Below are 16,039 nucleotides of genomic sequence, written 5' to 3' on the forward strand. Positions count from 1 at the left end.
ACCAGATAAACTGTTTTTCTAATGCTGATCGAGGGATAAATAGTGGCCAATACACTGGGGGTAACTCTCCTGTTCTTACTAGAAATAGTGCTGTTATGAGCTCACAGGACAACAGTCCTGCTTGTACTGTGTCTTAATTGAACTGCCTGCTGATGGATGCCTGCAGTGAGCGCCTCATTGTAGAGGTCACATGACTACAGCAAGCCAGGAGGCACATTAGTACAGTATTGCATTTCTATCCCAAACATCCCCCTTTCACACAAAAAAAATAAAAATTGCATGTATTATCATTGACACTGAGTTGCCCAAATTACCCACTATGCACACAACTGTTCTCATGCATTAGCAGTTCATTATTCTTGTCAGTCTCCACATATGCATTGCACACAGTCTTTAAATCCTGCCGATCTCTTAATGATGTTCGTGCAGGTTGTCATTGGCTGTTCATCTGGGTGATTTTCCTTCTCCGTGGTGTGTCATTCCTCTGTCCCTTGTTGCCACGGTAACTGTTGTTCAATTTCTATTGTTGGGGATGCTGTGGACTTCTGGGACTGATGGTTGATGTATGGTCTGCGCAGATGGTGAGTTTACATCTTTCTGATTGGCCGTCTGCAGTGACGGAACAGCTTCTCCAGTGGTGTGTGTGTCTCTGCGGTTGCGACGGTATATCCAGTTGTTCACTTCCACTGCATACGATAGAGGTGACAACTACTCTACGCTGGTCCCAAGTTGCCACTTGGGCTGACTCTTTGTTGAGAGCATTGGAAGTTTGTACCCTGACTAGCTCTCCAATGCTCAATTCTGGCAATGGTTTGGCAGTTTTGTCAAAATGAAATTTGGCTTTCTGCCGTTTCACTTTGATTTTGTCACTCACGCCTTCATGAAGCAGCTGAATTCTTCAATCGTGAACTGAGGGCGATTGTTGGTCATCACAACGTCTGGAATGCCGCAATGATCAAACTGTGCTTTCAGGCATTCTAAAATCTCACCGGTAGTCATTGAAATCAGTTGGTCTACTTCCCAGTAGTCAGAATAGTAGTCTACAGTGACAAGATAATCAGTTCCTGTGAGAGCGAAGAGGTCTACTCCCAGCTTCATCCAAGGTCTGTCTGGGATGTCATGTGTCATCAGCGGCTCTTTAGCTTGCTTAGCTTGGTACTCGTTACATGCACTGCACTAGCTGATGGGGTCCTTGATTTCATTGCCCATGTTTGGCCAAGAGAGCACTTCTCTTGCCTGCCTCAGACTCTACTCAATTCCTTGGTGGCTTGCATGGATGTGCTTTAGCATCTCTCCTCTCAACTCCTTAGAAATAATGACTCTATTTCCTTAGTGCACGATGCCATCTTGGGCTGCCAATTCATCTCCATATGCCCAATACGTTCTTGTAACCACTGGAGTGTCCTTGATGCTTTCAGGCCATCCTTTCATCACTACTTCTTGCACCACTTGGAGAGTTGCATCTTGCTGGGTAGTTCGCTTGATTTGAGCAAGGCACGTGTCAGTCAGATTCAGTGTCTCTACTGGGTTGATAACTTCCAGAGCATGTCGAGCTGCAGCTTCACATTGGATCTGGACGATTTCACACTCTGTTGTAGCATCCTCTACTTTCTTCATAGGGAGTGCTGCTCTCAACAGCATGTCAGCGATGTACATCTGTTTTCCTTGCTTTTATGTTACATCCAGATGATATCTCTGTAACCGGAGTAACATACATTGCAGACACTTTGGAGCAGATAGTAGCAGCTTGAGGAAAATGCTTTGAAGCGGCTTGTGGTCAAGACTCGACTGTCACTTTGTCTCTTCCAAGTAGGTATTGATGAAAATGTTCACAAGCAAAGACAATGGCCAGGCACTCTCTTGATCTCAGTGAAGTGTTGTTCCGTTTGCATTAATGCCCTGGATGCAAATGAAATCAGTTGTTCTTGCTGCTTTAGGGTTGCTCCAAGTCCTGTCTCACTGGCATCACAGTGACGTTGCTGTCACTAGTTGCTTAATTTTAGTGAACGCTGCTTCTTGTTCTGTGTCCTTGCACGTCCTTGGCAGTGAGTTGGCATAATGGTTACACTCTGACAAATTGGGCAAGAATTTTGCTGAATAGTTGACTAATCTAACAAATCGATGCACTGCTTTTACATCTGTTGGTTGCCGCATTGCGGCTACCGCTCTCTCACATTTTCAGAATCTGCGCGAAGACCTTTTGCTGTCAGTACGTGACCTATGTACTTGACTTCGGGCATCTTTAATTGCAATTTTTTTTCTTGTTCAGCTTCAGGTTCATTTGGCGAGCTCTGTCCAGCAGTCGCACTAGATTTTGATCATGGTCGCCAATGGCTTCTACCATTGAGTCTCCACATCCATAAACTAACAGTTCATCCACTATAGCTTCCACTCCAGGAAGATCACTATCTCATGCTGTCTGCGTGATACTCCTCTGGAGCCATGGAAATGCCAAATTACATGCCCAACCATCTGTATCTCCTGAACAGCGTCCAGAATATAGTTAGAAAGCTGCTGCTTTCATCCAGCTTCGCTTGCCAGTAACCATCCTTCGCATCTAGGGTAGTGAAGATTTTTGCCTTTGCAAGTTGTGGCAAAATTCCTTCAATGCTTGGCATGGGGTAGTGAGATCTCTTCAGAGCTTTATTTAGATCCTTTGAGTGGATGCATACTCTCAGCTTTCCAGGTTGTTTCACTGCTACCATGCTGTTAATCCATTCTGTAGGGGTTGACACTTTCTTGATTATTCCCTTCTTTTCCAACTCTTGTCTTTCAGGCTGGCCTTGAGGGCAGCTGGAACTTTCCTCCACAGATGGTGAATTGGTCTTACCTTCTCATCTACTTCGAGATGATATTCTCCAGGAAGACATCCTGAACCTGTAAATACATCATTGTACTCCTCTAGGATCTGTTCTGCAGTCAATAGTTTAGTGTGCTGCGACACATTGCAAATCTCTTTTTGCACATTGAGGGTTACCAGTCCAAGCTTTAGACCTGCTCCGGCTGAGATGAGTGGCTTTTCCTTGCTGTCTATGATCTGGAACTCCAGATCTTCATTCTTAGTCATTGCATTGGGCTCTCAGAGTAACTTGTCCTCTTGGCACTAGTATGGTGCCATCATATAGCCTCAACCTTACCTTCGATGGCTTCATTTGTGGATCGCCATGTTGACCCACTTCACATAGGTCTCTGAAGGTCATGATGTTGCATGATGCACCAGTGTCTGACAATTTATGTTGACTTCATGTTCTCCTTCTACAGTCATCATTCCAATGGTCACAAACCATTCATCACCTATCGAATGAACCAACCTGTTGTATGGTGTATAGTGATTCGTCAGAATCTTTGCCTGATATCTTTCTAGTGGCCATCTGTACCTGCTTGTTGTGCTTCCTTCTAGCCAAACACTTGTGTGCAAAAATAATTCAGCTTCTTGCAGTGAGAACACTGCTTTCCCCACACTGCACATGCCTTCTTTTCCTTTGTGTGATGTCCTTTGCAGTATTTGCATCCTGCTCTGTGTCAATGATCTTTCTGCCCTTTCGGCCTGGAATGTCTATCAGCATTACGCAAGGCCTGGTCTGTTCTGCCATGAATATGCTCGAGCTGCTGATTTACAACCTCAGCACTTCTGCACATGTTGATCGCTTTCCTGAGAGTAAGTTTCTCCCCTCTCAGTAGACGTGATCTCACTGCTGCACTTTTTGTGCCTAATGCAATCCTATCTTTAATTAAATCATCTTTGAGTTTTGCAAATTCACAAGATTCTGTGAGCTGTGTTATTGCAGTCACATACTGATCAATGGACTCTTTTTCACCTTGGACCCTGATATTGAGCACATACCGTTCAGAAGTTACGTTCACTTGGGGTTCAAAGCGTACCTTCAAGGCGTTCAAAATTTCTGCAGTCCATTTTTTTTTGTTCTTCGAAGAAATTTATGGTGGAATACAGTTTGTAACAGTCTCTCCCCAACAGTGATAAAAGTGTAGCTACTCGGGTTTGTTAATTAAATCTGTCACAATTTTGTAATTTTGCCATTGCGAGTTGAAAAACTCCCAGTCCTACTTCATAGCACTTTTCATTTCGATTGACGCTGGGAGAGGAAGATTTGCAGCCATTGTATCTTACCCAGTGCTTTCAACACTTCTGTTCCTTTTCTATGGCTTCCTGTCGCTTTTAGCAGCTTTCATCACTTCTGCACATTCCTGTGTTCCTCTTTTAGTAGCCATGTTTCTTTACAGCGCTTCAACACTCAATCTCAGCTCCACTCTGACACCATGTTACGAGCTCACAGGACAACAGTCTTGCTTGTACTGTGTCTTTATTGAATTGCCTGCTGATGGATGCCTGCAGTGAGTGCCTCATGGTAGAGGTTACATTACTACAGCAAGCCAGGAGGCACATTGGTGCAGTATTGCATTTCTATCGGAAACAAGTGCTGTGGGATCTTTTATGTCCACCTGGGAGGGCAGACGGGGTCTTGATTTAAGGTCTCATTTAAAAGATGCACTTATGACAATGCAGTACTCCCTCAGTACTGTACTGGAGTGTCAGACCAGATTGTTGCACTTAAGCCCTGGAGTGGGACTTGAACCCATAACCTTATGACTCAGCAGGTGAGAGTGCCACCAACTGAGCCACAGCAGGTAAGAACAGGAAACGTTTTATTCTTTGCTCTCTTGCTTTACGTCTTCTATGCTCATTTCACTTCTGCCATTTAACTATCTCCAGTTCTTCACTTAAGCACTTTGTCTGTGTGTGTGGGGTGTGTGCGCTGGGTGAGTGTGTGATGTGTTTGTGGTGAGTATGTGCTGTGTGTGTTGTGATGGGTATTTGCTGTGTGATATGTGTGGTTTGAGTGTGATGGGCGCCTCCCCCTTCCCTTTCAGTCCTTTGCTTAGTGCTGTCCACCTGCCATTTCTTCCCATTCTGTGGAAGGGGCCCAACTGATCTGTTAACTGCTTCGCAGTTGGTGACTGACCTGCTGAGTGTTTGCAGCATTGCCCATTTGTTCAGATTTCCAGCCATTGCAGCAGTTTGCTTTTGTTTGTTTTCCTACTTATTTTTCTTCAACAGCTTGGCTTCCATTAGTCAGTATAAACCCAGAAGGAGTTTAATGAACCAGCACCCCTTTCAAGAATCGTACTATTACCTTTTCAGTGTTTATCTATTGCTGTGGGTTTTTAAAAATCTCTCTCATTTCCTTTCTCTCCCACGTGGCCATGCTCTAGTACCTAGGCCATGAGGACATCCTTTATCTTTGGGCCCTGACAATGAGTGCCAGCATGTGACAGGGCCTGACCCTGTCCTCTGCTGCTGTCCGCATGAGTCTGGACCCTGGCCAGTTTTATCCCTGCACCAGGGCACTGAGGCTAATTGTAACAATTCCTTGGCTGAGATAAGTGAATGCAGCATTGATTGTGGACCTAAAGCTGAGACACTCCTGACCTGTTTGGGCCAGAGAAATTGAGGGAGTGGGGGAGCCTTGTATTTTAAAGAAATTTGTTTTGGAATGACAATGTTGTGGATACCAACAGGGAACTCATCGCCAGGAATTTCCTCCAAAGAGCAATGGAAATTGATAACGCCATTCTAATTCACTCCTTTCTGAAAGCACTGGCTAAATGTTTAGTTTAGTTTAGTTTAGAGATACAGCACTGAAACAGGCCCTTCAGCCCACCGAGTCTGTGCCGATCATCAACCACCCATTTATACTAATCCTACACTAATACCATATTCCTACCACGTCCTCACCTGTCCCTATATTTCCCTACCACCTACCTATACTAGGGGCAATTTATAATGGCCAATTTACCAATCAACCTGCAAGTCTTTGGCTTGTGGGAGGAAACCGGAGCACCCGGAGGAAACCCACGCAGACACAGGGAGAACTTGCAAACTCCACACAGGCAGTACCCAGAATTGAACCCGGGTCGCTGGAGCTGTGAGGCTGCGGTGCTAACCACTGCGCCACTGTGTCGCCCGCGGCAGTTATGAATGGAATTGGTGTCAGCATACAGTTGGAGGCAATTGAATTGCGTGTGGAAATGGTGTTCCATCCGTGAGGAGCACTGACAGGCCCAACGAAGGAAGACTAGTCCTAGAATGGGTGAGGTTATGAAAGTCCGAAGAGGTTCTTTCCTACTGTTTGGGGGGATCGGGAGAAACTCTGGAATTTTGTCTTCAGAAATAATAAAAGGGGCTGGATCGAGCTTGTGTTGCAGAGGTTGTCAAAGGTAGAGAAGCAGAATTGTGTCAGTGTTTGGCAAATACAAAAATAATTGTTTGCCAAACTCTTCTGATCAAAGAAAGCAGCTACTGAAAACACTTGCTGTGTTTATATCACATGATAGGCTGATGAGCAGAAACACAGTGTCTGGAACTTCAGTGTCTGGAAAGTATCCCAAGTTCTGTCAGTTTGCTGGTAACATTACTTGAAAGAATTTTCATTTTTTTGTCAACAATTATATGACTCCCTGAAGCTAGTGTTTCATATTCCTTCTTTGTGTTTGATGTATCCTACCTATGGCTCTTTCACAATATCATAGCTACACAGACTGAAAACTCTGAAAATGATGGCTCCTTCAGTAAATGAGGCATCTGTACCAGTAGATCCCAGGTTCAGTTCCTGGTCCATGCCAATTTAGTTGATCTAAGCCAGTCTAGCTTCTCCTAGGGAATGATCCCCTGCGGGCACCCAGTCCAAATGGAGGGTGCTACTTGGTTAATCGACTGCAGAGAGCATCATGGCAGAGACTGACCCTGTCCTCACCCAGCCTTCCAACAACTTAGTAAAAAGAAAATCCTGAGAATTGCATGTATTCACATCTGACTGTAAATACACATAAGCCAAGGCTACATTTATTGCCCATCATCAGCTGCATTGAGGTGGTGGTACAGGACCTTCTTGTTTTGTAGGGATTGTTTTGAATAACTGAGAGATTCATTGGGCTACTTCAAAGGAGTCACACTAACACAGTCTTTAAAGATGCTGACCGACTGATCTGTTGTGTATTTCGTGTTCTTGTGTTTCATATTAAATAGGTGCTGTCTCCTCACTACCCAAATCACCTGTAGGCCCAGTCCAGGTGGCAATCTCCCTTCTGTGAAGAACATTTGTGAACCAGTTGGGTTTTTATGACACTTTGGCAATTTCCATAGCCTTTATTTTGATGTAAGCCAGTGAATTACCAGATTTATTGAATTCAATTTCACCACCTGAAATGGTAGGTTTTGAACTCATGAGCACCAGGCCTGAACCATAAGCACTAGGCTACCATAGCCTACAAAGGTTTCATTATCACTGTAATTTATAAAGGTTCCCAAAAAACTGCGCATCAAATTTGTCGTGACAGTTCCGTCCAAGGGTTTTTATCTGAAACATTAAGCTTTTCCCGTACAGATACTGCAGTGTATTTCCAGCACTTTTCATTGTTGTTTTATATTTCCAAGGGCCTGCAGTTTCGGAGCACTGTCCTATTTAGAATCCTGTCAGGAGGCTTGTTCTAAGCAAACCCCATGAAATTTTGCTGTACTTTTGGTGCACTAATTCTGCGCTATCTTTAAAAAAAAAAGAGGTGACATTTTTTGGTGCTCATCCAGGCGAGGAAGGTTTGTGGGACACTTGCATTTCAGGCTTTGCTATCAGCCACTCCAGGTCAGGGTTAGATTCAGAGTCAAGCTTCCTCTGCTCTGATGCCATGCCTCTGTCCCCCCCCACCAAACTCAGGGCAGAATCCTTTGCTGTACTAATGTGGCAGTTTTGTATGAAAAGAATGCCAGCACCGTCAAATGAATGATGGATAATTTGCATTTATATCGTGCCTTTCATGACTTCAGGGCTTCCTAAAGTGCTTTACAGCCAATGAAGAACTTCTGAAGTGTAGTCAGTGTTGTAATGTCAGAAACACAGCTGCCAATTTGCACAAAGCAAGCTCCCGTAAAGAGCAATGTGATAATGACCAGATAATCTGCTTTTTCGTGATGTTTGTTGAGAGATAAATATTGGCCAGATCACCAGGGAGAACTCCCCTGTTCTTGTTTGAATTGTGCTGTGGGATCTTTTACACCCACCTGAGAGGGCAGACAGAGCTTCAGTTTAACGTCTCACTCACCATATAGCCAATAGACAGTTTAACCTCTTGCAACATTTCAATTTCCTCGCAACCACACTCTTGTTCCTCGGGTGACAATTCAATACAAACGAAGGGGCAGTTTTGTACTGTGACCCCTGTCCACCCAGAGGCTGCTCAAATCTCATGCCTGACCCTTAAACCCAGCCAACACGAGAGGATTTTCACCCCACCCTCTGATTCTAAGCAAGGTCAACCAACCACACTAACTGAAATGCCAACCAGAAGCTGATTCAAAATCCCAAATGGATAGAAGTGAATTTTCCCCATGTTTCTGCCAGAATTTCACTGACATCGCAGTTTGTTGGCACCCTTACCGTTTGTACCAGGTTTCGGCCTCCTTGTTCTTGTTAGCTGAACGCAGCAGTCTACCGAGATTCACCATAGCAACGTAATGTTTGGGATTTAGCCGAATGGCATGCATGTAATGGCCTGAGGCTCCATTCCCATCTCCTGCAAAATGCAATAAATTCCAAAGATCAGCAGATAGGCAAAAACAGTTCTTATGATGTGGAATGTACTGCCTGAGAGAGTGGTGGAAGCAGATTCAATTGTAATTGTCAATATAGAATTGGATAAATCATTGAAAAAGAACCATTTGCAGGGCGAAGGGGAAAGAGCAGGTCATTGGGACTAATTGGATAGCTCTTTCAAAGAACCGATATAGGCACAATGGGATGGATGGCTTCCTTCTGTGCTGACTATTGACGTGATTCAGCCAAGCTTTTTAGGAGAAGGGTCAATAACCTTTCAGCAGAACTGACATCAACCTGAAAAATGTTAACTGTTTCTCTCCACAAATGCTGCCTGACCTGCTGTGTGTTTCCAAGAAATCATGGTGTTTTGGAAGGTTTGTAATCCAACTTGAACTAAATGCAAATCTTCCATAACAAACATGCAGAGAACCTCCAACAGCTCTATCAAGGGGCCTTTTAGTTCAGTTTGGCCATTCTCCCAGCTGAAAGGATTGCACACAATGAGCTCACATTTTGATGTACCAACATACTGTGCCAAGAACCCTGATTGTGATTTTATGATTTAGATTCTTTGTTCAGTGAATTCCTAGTTGTTGCTGGATTATTGGGAGGGAAGAGCTGAGAGAACCTGAATACCTCCCTACAAGCCACTTCAGGGCACTTTCACTTCAAAGTTAGAAATTGAGCCATTCACAGAGGGGTCTGGTAGCAGGCTTGCACTCTCTCCCTTTGGGTACATGTCTTAGGACGTTAAAAAGAAGCAGAGGCCTCTTCAGAAGTGTGGGCAAGGAAGTATGTTAAAACGTCACCACTTCTGTTAGATATTGGACTTTCACCACTTGGACCCGGGTTCAAAATCCAGCCCAGGCCAATGGGATGTAAGTCTCCAGTCTTCTGGCTGCAAGGGTCTTATGTGAAATGGGTTTGGCCAAGGTCAAACCAGCTTGAAGCTAACATGGGCCCACTGCCCAAAAATGGTATCAAATGGAACATAAGAAATAGGAGCAGTAGGCCATTAGGACCATTGAGTCTGTTCCACCACTCAATAAGATCATGGCTGATCCGATTGTGACCTTAAATCCACTTTCCTGCCTGCCCCCCATAACTCTCGACTCCCTTGTAGATCAAAAATCTGTCTAACTCAGCCTTGAATATATTCAATGACCCAGCCTCCACTGATCTCTGGGGAAGTAAATTCCAAAGATTAACAACCCTCAGAGAACAAATTCCTCTTCATTTCTATCTTAAAAAGGAGACCCCATATTTTGAAACTGTGGCCCCCAGTTCTAAATTCCTCCATGAGGGGAAACATCCTTTCAGCATCCCCTCAGAATCTTATATGTTTCAGTAAGATCACCTCTCATTCTTCTAAACTCCAATGAGTATAGGCCCAACCTGCTCAACCTTTCCTCATAAGACAACCCCTTCATCTCAGGAATCAGCCTAGTGAACCTTCTCTGAATTGTTTCCAATGCAAGTATATCCGCTTAAGTAAGGAGACCAAAACTGCAGTACTGTAGATGCGGTTTTAAAAATGCCCTGTACAATTGTCGCAAGACTTCCCTACTTTTATACTCTATCCCCCTTGCAATAAATGCCAACATTCCATTTGCCTTCCTAATTACTTGCTGTATCTGCAAGCTAACTTTGTGATTCATGCACAAGTACACCCAGATCCCTCTGTACAGCAGTATTCTGCAGTCTCTCTCCATGTAAATATTCTGCTTTTCTATTTTCCCTGACAAAGTGGACAACCTCACATTTTCCCACATACTTCATCTGCCACTTAACCTATCTTAATCCCTTTGCAGACTTGTTGTGTTCTTCTCAACTTGCATTCCTACCTAACTTTGCATAGTCCACAAATTTAGCTACAATACACTCAGTCCTTTCATCCACATCATTAATATAGATTATAAATAGTTGGGGCCCCAGCACTGATCCCAGTGGCACTCCACTAGTTACAGTTTGCCAACCTGAAAATGCCCCATTTAATCTCGACTCTCTATTTCCTGTAAGTTTGCCAATCCTTTATCAACGCTCAGATATTACCCCCAATACCATGAGCTCTTATCTTGTGTAGTAACCTTTTATGTGGCATCTTATTGAATGCCTTTGGAAATGCAAATACACTAAACCTACTGGTTCCCCTTTATCCACTCTGCTTGTTACATCCTCAAAGAACTCTAATAAATTTGTCAAACACAATTTCCCTTTCATAAAACCATGTTGACTCTGCTTAATTATGTTGTGATTTTCTAAATGTCCTGCTACTACTTCCTTGATAATGGATTCTAGCATTTTCCCAATGGCAGACATTAGGCTAACTGGTCTATAGTTTCCTGCTTTCTGTCACCATCACGCCTTCCACCTGCCCCATGCCCTTTCTTGAATAGGGGCGTTACATTTACAGTTTTCCAATCCACTGGGACCTTTCCAGAATCTAGGGAATTTTGAAAGATTACAACCTGTGCATCCACTATCTCTGCAGCCAGTTCTTTTAAGACCCTGGGATGCATGCCACCAGGTTCAGGAGAATTGTCAGCCTTTAGTCCCATTAGTTTTCCGAGTACTTTTTCTCTAGTGATAGTGATTGTTTTAGGTTCCTCCCTCCCTTTTGCCTCTTACTTTTCTGCTATTCTTGGGATGCTTTCTGTGTCTTCTACTGTGAAGACAGATACAAAATAATTGTTCAAAGTCTCTGCCATTTCCTTGTTTCCCATTATTAATTCCACAGTCTTATCCTCTAAGGGACCAACACTTACTTTAGCTACTCTTCTCCTTTTTATATATTTGTAGAAGATTTTACTATCTATTTTTTATTTCTTGCTAGTTTATTCTAATTTCTCCCTTGTTTTGATCATTATCTGTTGGTTTCTAAAATTTTCCCAATCTTCTGACCTACCACTAATCTTCGCAGCATTGGACACCTTTTCTTTCAGTTTGATACAATCGTTAACTTCCTTGGTGCATCCTTCTCGTAGACAATGGACAACCTCACTCATGAATCACTGATGTGGGAATTGGAACAATATAACACTGGTACAGTAAGGACTGGTCTCCAGAAGGTATAACCAAGACATATTGGAATAGAGGAGTGATTGCTTTCAAGGGGCTTGTCGACACTCACTCTCTAGCTTCCCACGTGACGATTGGTGACTTGAGCAAGATACTGGAGCAGGTCTGCAGAATACCTCATCTTCAGACAAGGAGTGAAGACAAGTCCCACCCGATGATAATCCCATTTGGTACGTGTGTTACAACCGAGGTGGGAGGAGTGCACTGTTTTTTCTAGTTCCACTTCTCCACAGGTCACAACATATATTTTTTTAAATGTTTACCCAGTTACTGATGCAGTCAATCATATACTCTACTCTTTAGCCCAGAATAAAATACACCAACCAGGTTTCTTTAATAAACAAAATTATCAGTTTATTCAAGAATAAGACTTAACTAGTAACGCAAAGTATTAACACATAGATTGAAATATGAAAGTTCCCTTTTTTAAATCTCCCACGCATAAACACTGAAAAAAATACAGAAATTCTCTCTGCAGAGGTCTGTTACAAAAAAAAACAGAAGAATACTTTAGCCAAATACTTGCTAATTCTTGAAAAAAAAATGGAAAGATGTCAGTTGTCCCTTTTTGGTCTGGTGTCCCAAATACATGTAGACGGCTGTCACTGGGATCTTTTTAGAACAGTTCTTTTCAGGCGACGTTGTGGATCAGTTTGGCAGGCTTTCCAGGAGAAATGCAGCATCAGTTTCTTTATTTCTTGCACTTGATTCTCAGGAAGTTCTCAGAGATGGAAGAAGATGAGTTGATTGTGGCTGGTCTCTTGGCTGGTTTTCTCCAACTGCCTTCAAAACAGTTCACACCCCAACACACTGTCCAAATCAAAACTAAAAACAATGGGCTGACTTTTACCAGCCCCCCCAAAGTTGGGGACTGGGGATGGGGGGGGGGGATCTGGAAAATTCTTCTGGCAGAGGCTGCCACGGGCCTCCACGCCAGAAAAGCCCTGCCCCATTTTTTGATGGCAGCGAGGCCTTGGGGCAGCCCTACAACTGGGCGAAAAAACCTCATTAACAAATTACCTTTCCGTGACAGCCATCCCATGCCAATATTCCGGCAGGTGGCCAGATGTCCCACGCCTTCGGATCTCCGTTGGAGATCTGAGGCGGGACACTGGTGGGGAGGGGGGAGCAGTGAAGTTTACAGGGTGGCTGTGGGGGGGGGGGGCGGGGGGTGTGCAGGGAAAACTGTCAATTTGCTGAGGAGATGGTGGGAAGGGGTTGAAGGGCAAAGATCTGTACGTTTGGGGGTGACAGGTCAGGACTGGCAAAACAGTGTTTTCGGGTGGGAAATTAAAAACTTGTTAGGTCATTAGGGGGGGTGGAAGAGGGGCTTCATTTTTTTTGATTGGGAAAATTGAAGACAGTTGCATTTCACTTTAACTATGTAAATTCCTTGTAAGGGCTTGAAGCCCTTAAAAAATGGTACCAGCACCTGCGCGGTGGCACCGGATGCCATTGCCGGGGACAGATCTCCCACCCCCTCAACATCATTGGGGGCGGCCGTTCTGTTCCCTCCATGTAAATGAGCCGCCATGCGAAATATCACGGCGTCTCCATGGTGCCCGTCTTGCAGAGATCAACGGTGAGCTTTTAAAATTGAGAATAATATCTCAAGAGTCAAGCCTCCTAACCCCTATAAATCTTGACCTGTCACTTCTCTGTAAACATTTTCCCCAGGTCACCAAGGTTTATGTTGTTTATTGCTTAAAGCACATGACTTCCAGCAAGGCTGTTTTTAAATAACATCTCAGTGTCCTTTCAATTAACTAACAACAACAAAGCAAAGTCCACCTTCTATGAAATTTTCAGCCTTCTAATGAATCCAACTCCGCAATTTAAATACAAGTCCTCAAAAACATATACTTAACAAAAAATATAGAAGCGCTTTCATAACATGTCAGATAATAATGATTCCATTGCTTACCTCTGTCAACTAAGAAGACACCATAGTTGTTGTGTAGGTCTGAGTTCTCGGGACAGTTTTCAATGCCTCTCACATATATGTCATCAGCCTCTCCAAATCGCTCCTTTCAAAAGATGGTGAGGGGGCAGGTGGGAAAGTCATCATTATTTTACAACACTTAACATGATCCATAGATTATAAGCTTCCATCTTTTCCAACTGTTCAGCTAGTTAAGACAATGACTAGCCTGGGTAGATTGCAAACTCATTCCCTGGTCTGTACTCAGTAAGCACTACCTCAAGTTAAGTAGCGAGAATATTATATTTAGGCTCAGGCTGGGTACAGCCCTGGGTAAGGGAGGGGAAATTCTCACTCCTAATCCTCACCCTGATTGAAAGTGCACCTGGATGTCTTCCGAAGACAAGACTGGATGAGACTGTGAGCTCCCTCGTGATGAAATAGCTGCACTAGGGCCACAGCCTCAAAAGAGCACCATTTCCCCAGTACCTTCCATATTCTTGCTATCTGAGTAAAATTGCCAACTTTAGTAATACAGGGATAGGCACCAAGATGTTGCACCATCTTGCACCAACAGACATTTGACAAAATTATTGACTCAGCCACGGACATGGGAGCAATTAATCTGTGTATAAATTGTATAGCCAACCTTATGCCATCAAAACATAGTCCGATTTAAAACACATTTCTCCCTATTTAGTGAGATAGTTGGCATTGTTTTTGCTGGAACAGGTAGTCAATGTTTGCCCGCACACTTGAGAGATGCAGAGAATTCGGATAGATGTCCATCTGTCAGGAGTGATTTTGATCTCTTTCTCCTCTCTCCTCTGTGTACAGCCCTCTCCCCCGTGTCCCACTCTCTCTACCCCTGCTCCCCTCTCCCCCTCCCTCTGCACCCCTCACTGCTCTCTCTCTCTCTCCTCACCCCACCTCCCTCTCTGCCTATAAAAAAAACAACTTGCTCTGGCTCAAAGCAGTCTTACTTTCCAGTTCTATCATTTGTTCCTGTGCAGACACAGACAGGGAGCAGCTGATTGACAGCTCCATTCTTCCCAGCGAGTCCCGCCTCCCCTGCGCCATAATTGGACAGAGGTCCGCGAGCCAGCAAACCGTCTGCGCTTTTGATTGGAGGGCCGGATACAAAACTTTGGTGGGCTGTTGGAACTAGCCCGTGCCCCAATCCTTTGAAATTACTTTCGCTCCTGATAATTATAAATGTCTTGCTCCAAGCCTTTAAACTTGTTCTCAAATTTTTTCCACAGACACTGATGTCCGAGTACAGACACATTGACGACTCCTGGTAATGAATTAAGTTGAAGAAACTTGCCAAGCTCACTTCACATGAGACTCTTACAACTTAAAGTTGCTAACTTTGGTTGGACACATTCCTGGAGATTTCATCACAACCTCCCTCCTGCAACTAACCCGCCCCCTGCACGCTTACCCATTGGCTGCCTGACAAGTCTATGCTTTTGGCGCTCTGCCTTCTGACCTGATAGGAAAGCAAACAGACTCTTTTGTTACTTAACTGAATGATTTATGTTTTATTCAGGCAACAGTTTTATTCCTATCTTCAACATTTTTTTTAGCTAATAAATGGGCTTAGTATCCACAGAGTGTCATTCTAACAGGAATACATGATATCCAGGTAATAATAAGTGCCAGAATCAGAACAGCCAGCCTGAACCCGGACACCGATTAACTAGTACATTGTTGCCTGCAGTAGCAACGTCTAGTGCCACTGTAGGCAAGTACAGACAACTCCCACCAAAGGCACATGCGTTGGATTCACCATCTCCTCCACCTAACCCTACAGGCCAGTACAGCTCTGCACAAGCCTGCTCTTGAAATCGGGGCGAGCCACTGCCGATATCGCAGCTCCCAGCCAGGACTTCCGACCAGGAATGAGCAGGAATTCATGCCTAGGATGTGGGCATCGCTGGCAAGGCTGTCAGTTACTGCCCCATTCCCAAATGCCCTGCACAATTGTGTGGCTCAGCAGGCTGCTCCAGGGGCAAGTTAAGAGTCAACCATAATAAAAACAAAATACTGCAGATGCTGGAAATCTGAAATAAAAACAAAAAAGTGCTGGAAATACTCAGCAGGTCTGGCAGCATTTAAGAGTCAGCCATGTTGGTTGAGGGACTGGAGTCAGATAGTTTGGACTGGGCGAGGATAACAGGCTTCCTTCCCCGAAAGCAATGCCCATGAAAATCTTTTCCTGAACCAAATCAGCCCCAATGTTTATAAAATGGGCTTTAGAATTTGCATGTGATTCATAGAGAGAATGGATATAATCTGAGTGACAACTGCAGTAGAGGAAATGGGTGCTACTCAGGACCATGCACAGTACTGCCTACTATAGAGTCATCACCCCCTCCTCAAAAAAAAACCCTTCCATCCTTACAAACTACAGCCTCCAACCTTCCTT

General features: G+C 44.1%; 1 protein-coding gene across 4 annotated transcripts in view; it reads right to left on the reverse strand.

Moving 5' to 3' along the window:
- tmtc1 (transmembrane O-mannosyltransferase targeting cadherins 1) overlaps positions 1-16,039 on the reverse strand; it is a 236,714-nt gene that overhangs the window by 45,934 nt on the left and 174,741 nt on the right. For all 4 annotated transcript variants that reach the window (XM_068051004.1, XM_068051005.1, XM_068051006.1 and 1 more), the window contains exons 13-14: positions 13,612-13,714; positions 8,451-8,586 (exon numbers count right to left, since the gene is read on the reverse strand). In XM_068051004.1, the coding sequence (XP_067907105.1) occupies positions 8,451-8,586; positions 13,612-13,714 (239 nt within the window). The remainder of the gene's footprint in view (positions 1-8,450; positions 8,587-13,611; positions 13,715-16,039) is intronic.

Source organism: Heterodontus francisci, chromosome 18 (assembly GCF_036365525.1).
Source record: "Heterodontus francisci isolate sHetFra1 chromosome 18, sHetFra1.hap1, whole genome shotgun sequence".
NCBI classification, from domain to species: domain Eukaryota; kingdom Metazoa; phylum Chordata; class Chondrichthyes; order Heterodontiformes; family Heterodontidae; genus Heterodontus; species Heterodontus francisci.